At 38.6% G+C, this 5,000-nt stretch overlaps 1 protein-coding gene across 1 annotated transcript in view; it reads right to left on the minus strand.

The window, feature by feature from the left end:
• Window positions 1–2,735: 2,735 nt before the first annotated feature.
• Window positions 2,736–5,000, minus strand: part of LOC122245696 (uncharacterized) — a 4,382-nt gene continuing 2,117 nt past the window's right edge. The window contains exons 5-7 of the mRNA XM_086543619.1: window positions 4,892–5,000; window positions 4,367–4,464; window positions 2,736–3,543 (exon numbers count right to left, since the gene is read on the minus strand). The exon at window positions 4,892–5,000 is cut by the window's right edge and continues 18 nt beyond it. Coding sequence (XP_086399745.1) covers window positions 3,444–3,543; window positions 4,367–4,464; window positions 4,892–5,000 — 307 coding nt within the window. The 3' untranslated portion in view covers window positions 2,736–3,443. The remainder of the gene's footprint in view (window positions 3,544–4,366; window positions 4,465–4,891) is intronic.

Raw genomic sequence — 5,000 nt, forward strand, 5'->3', positions numbered from 1 at the left:
TGTGTGTGTATGTATTTGTGTGTGTATGTATCTGTGTTTGTATGTATGTGTGTATATATGCGTATGTGTGTAAGCGTTGTGCCAAATGCTCCTCCCATTCGAGTTGCCATATTCCATTATTCCTCACTTCCTCAAAACGATCTTACATATATATATATATATATATATATATATATATATATATATATATATATACATATATATACATATATATATATCACTTCGCTACCCTCTCCCTTCCCTACATTACCACTCAACAAGACATAAATCATAAAACAAATAGCCAATTAAAACTCTCAGTTACTTCCCGAATTCAAGCGCTCGCCATTGGCATCAAGAACCTAACCTAACCTAACCGGGCATTCCCCATTATCGGGCATTCACAGCTAGAGGTGTTTGTTCCGGGAATGCCTCGCTTGCGTGTAGCTCTGTAGGCGTGTGGTTGGTAGTTTTGAGGCTTATTTACATATGAACTTGCTGGCATATTTGTTTACGTATAGTCTCTTTCTCTCTCTCTCTCTTTCTCTTTCTGTGTAGATATTATGGAGTCATATGTGTATGTGTGTAAGTGTATGATCTCTCTTTCTCTCTCTTTACATATATATATATATATATATATATATATATATATATATATATATATATATATATGTGTGTGTGTGTGTGTGTGTGTGTGTGTGTGTATACACATGTATATGAATATACATGAATGCATATCTATATATATATATATATATATATATATATATATATATATATATATGTATACATATATGTATTTATATATACACATATAAAGAGAGAGAGAGAGAGAGAGAGAGAGAGAGAGAGAGAGAGATATGCATATCAATTTAAACATATATTCCATTCAGACCTGAACACGAATGTGTGAAGATAGATCAATAAAATTTAACGAATAGAACATAAGGGAACTTTAATCTAAGAAGTAATACTAATAAACCTAAATAAACTTATAAACGAATATGTAATTTGGAGGCGAATTCAAGGTAAGGTCTCAACCCGAATACTCGGCTTGCCGGGTCGAGGGTCGACGAGTACAGATACATCGCAGAAGAAAAAACAAAGAACTTGCCAAGCCACAAGCCAGAGTTCGTAGCTTCTCCGAGGGAAACAGTCGGTACAAGTTTGAACAACTTTGTATAAATATATATATAAAAATAGATGTAGAAATGAAAGAATAAATATAGAAAATGAAAATGTTGAACTTAATCTTTGTATTTGTGTTTCCTGGCCGCGAGTAGAAAGAATAACACGTGCATCCGCTCGCTAACCCGAGAGAACTGATAGCTCGGATAAAACACAAAGGTCAGTCACAAGCCGGAGTACCGGCTGTTCTAAAAGGAGGAATGACGTGGCGGACAACTTGTTTGAACTCACGCGGCCTCACCTGAGCTGTCATAAACCGCCAAACCGGCTTGCGTCGTTCGATAGTTGACGAGTTTTCTATAATAGCTGGTTTACGTTCGTCGCCTCAACCTCTACCTTGTGTCGCAGCGTTCAAGTTGATAGTCCACATTTAAAAGGCCAGTCATGATGGAGATAAATAATTTTCGATAAAGAAATTATTAATAACTGTTAGGCTCGAATTCCTTTTACTTATCTATCTATTTATCTATCTATTTATCTATCTATCTATCTACTTATGCACACACACACGGATGCCCTTTAAGGTATTAAGTAACGCTCTGTCTACGTATGGGCTACATCTCTCCTTTTCGGGGTATTATATATATATATATATATATATATATATATATATATATATATATATATATGTATATATATATATATATATATATATATATATATATATATGTGTGTGTGTGTGTGTGTATGTGTTTTTGTGTGTGTGTATGCATATGTGTATATGTGTGTGTTTATGTATATGCGTTTGTGAATCAATGTGTACAAGCATTTCCGTCAGTGTAAAATTATGAACTCCCTCTCGGATCTCGTCCCTTTTTTTCTCGTCCCCGCCCTAAATTTCCGAGAAAATGCCATCCCTCAGTCTTTCCCCTCACCGAGCTTCCCTTAACTTTCCCCTCTGCGAAAGTTTCCCCTCATCACGAACCCTTAATGACGACAAAGAAAACGGGATCCGAGGCGTCAAATCCAATGGCGTTTTTTACTTCCCTTCTGATCATCTGTGAGATCTAATCCTCCTGTGTTCCGATTGGATCGCCTACTCCGAAAGTTCCGTCGATCATTAGTGAATGCTTTCGAAGGTTAAAAAACAAGAGAGAAAATCATCGAAGAAAGAAGAAGTCTGTCCGAAAAGTTTAATAAGAGCCACGGAGATGTAGTTGTAAACAAGGTTATTTTGGGTGAATTCTTGGAGCCAAAGCAATTTTTGAGACAGTTTCGTGAAAAATATGAAGTGGATTCCCTGTAGATGATAAGAGGAATATTGTTTTTTTCGCCATTTCTTTTCTAAATATAATGATTGTTAAGTGACCAGGTGGATAATTGAAATAAGGTTAGATATTTCATGTACAGGAAAATCTGAAAATAAAGTTCCTGTACTTTCTAATCAACTCATATGATTGTTTATGTTTATATAGAAGCTTTTGTAAAAAAAAAAATATATATGCCATTCACTGTTGTAAAAGGTTTCTTTGTGTATATTTCAATTTCCCGGTGCTAAAATATTTGTAAATCTTACCACAAGACAAAATCAAATGTAACAGGAGCTCGTACGTATAATAAAAAATACGTTTACTGTATCTCTTATTTTTGTCTCTCGTTCTCTCTTTGTTTACAAGTCTAAATTATCTAATTATGTTTAGTGTAAATGCACATTTCCTCTTACCTTACACATACATTTCCTCTCAGCGATTCCATAGACATTTCTTAAATGATTTATACCTGTTCATTTCCCAAAATCAATATAAACGGGACATGGTTACCGAAACACACGTTTTTGCATGAGTGGAAATAATTGCACGATTTTTGTGTTATTCTGTTGCCTTCACTTTAACTTTCCTACATAACACCTTATAAAAAGACAAGATAAACATACTTCGTTTTTTTTACATTTTATTCATATGCTTTATCCCTTTCCTTCACTTTCATTACTTTATAGACACTGGTTTATTCCCTTTACTCCTTGAAGTGAAATCTTAAGGAGAATCGATAAAATGGGAATAAGAAGACAGCGATGAAGGAGGATAAGAAAGGGAAGACTAAGAAGTAGAAGGTATAAGAGAGAAGAAAAAGGCGAAAAGGAAATAAAGAGAAAGGGAATAGGAAAGGAGAGGAAGACGAAGAAGGAAGTAGGTGTCCTAATAATAATAATAATAATAATGATAATTCTTAATTTTGGAGATAAAAAAAGATGCTGATCGAACAACGAAGACACAAAAAATAACGCAGAAAAATAAGCAGGAAGAAGAAATCCCTTCTTGATAAAGGCCACCTTTCTACTACTGTCTGCCACAGCCAGCGATCCCTCGGGCTGCCCCGTTTATAGCGTGTTGGAAAACTCCCTTGAAGAAGTCGCCAAAATCCCTCTTCTGTTGCTGTCTGTGAGGAACGAGGGAGGACGGTTAAAAGTAAGGTGTGTGTTGGGAGGACGGTTAGAAGTAAGGTGTGTGTTGGGAGGACGGTTAAAAGTAAGGTGTGTTGGGAGGACGGTTAAAAGTAAGGTGTGTGTTGGGAGGACGGTTAAAAGTAAGGTGTGTTATGGCTGTTGGGTTGTTCTTTTGCTGTGGTTTTTGTGAATTGGGTTAGTTTGTTGTTATGAGGGTTGTTGTTTTTGTTGCTAGTTGTAGTGTTAGATGGATTAGTGTAGGTTATAGGAAGAATATTAGAAATTGTGATTTTTTTTTTTTTTTTACTAGTGACGTTGTCTTTACATGTGTGTCATTTTGATATACGCACGCATCCATACACCCACTCACTCACCCACACTCACGCCCACCCACTCACCTATCCACCCACGCCCCCTCCTACTCACCCACACCTACCCACAAACCCCTACCCCCCCACGTCCCCCCCCTACTCACCCCCCCACCCCCACCAACCCACCTACTTAAACACTCCCCACCCCCACCTACTTAAACACCCCTCCCCCCACCCCTACTCACCCACCCACCAACCCACCCACTTAAACACCCCCCACCTACTCACCCACTTAAACACCCAACCCCTCACCCCTACTCACTCCCCATCTCCCCCCCCATCCCACATCCCCCACCCCCACCAACCCACCCCTACTCACTCCCCATCTCCCCCCCATCCCACATCCCCCACCTACCCCCCCTCCCCCCACCTACTTACCCCCCCTACCCCACCCCCACCTTCCCCCACCGTCTTCCAGCCAGACTCAATCCCCTTCTCAACTTACTTTTTCTTCACAATGGCCACATCAGAGCACATCGTAGCCGTGGTGGAGATGCAAGGCTGTGACACGTCTTCGGGGCAGAAATTCTGAATCAGCATCCACTGTAATGGATGAGTCAGGATTAGCATTTAGGTGATTGGTTGGCAGGTTTTTGGTTGATGTGGATGAGGATGGAGGATTAGGTGGAATGTGGGAGATTGGAAGAAAGAGGGTTGTAGTATGGTAGGTTGTGGTGACTGTTCTTAGCGTTCGTTGTGTTGTGATGTGATGATGGTGATACTTAGTGAAGAATGTTGTGAAGTTTGTGATGATGTTACTGTTAATGGTAATGATGATGATGATAGTAACAGTATAATTACCAACATAATGATAATTCATGATGATAATAATAATCAAAATAATATCATTTAGGATAATAACAACGATAATAGGTAACTACAAGACAATATCCACACGACAAAATACAATAACTACACCAAAACCTGACCACATACAACATGAAAACAAGCAAAACAACATAGCACATACCAAGAGCGTGCATCTCTCGCAGGCCACGTCCTCTGGCAATTCCAGTGGGATTGTGTATTCACTCGATTGAGGAATCTTGGCCAGATCGAATTTCTTGCCCATGCCTCCT

This window comes from Penaeus japonicus, unplaced genomic scaffold, assembly GCF_977035675.1.
Source record: "Penaeus japonicus unplaced genomic scaffold, GWHDUDI00000001_assembly GWHDUDI00000013, whole genome shotgun sequence".
Taxonomy (NCBI): domain Eukaryota; kingdom Metazoa; phylum Arthropoda; class Malacostraca; order Decapoda; family Penaeidae; genus Penaeus; species Penaeus japonicus.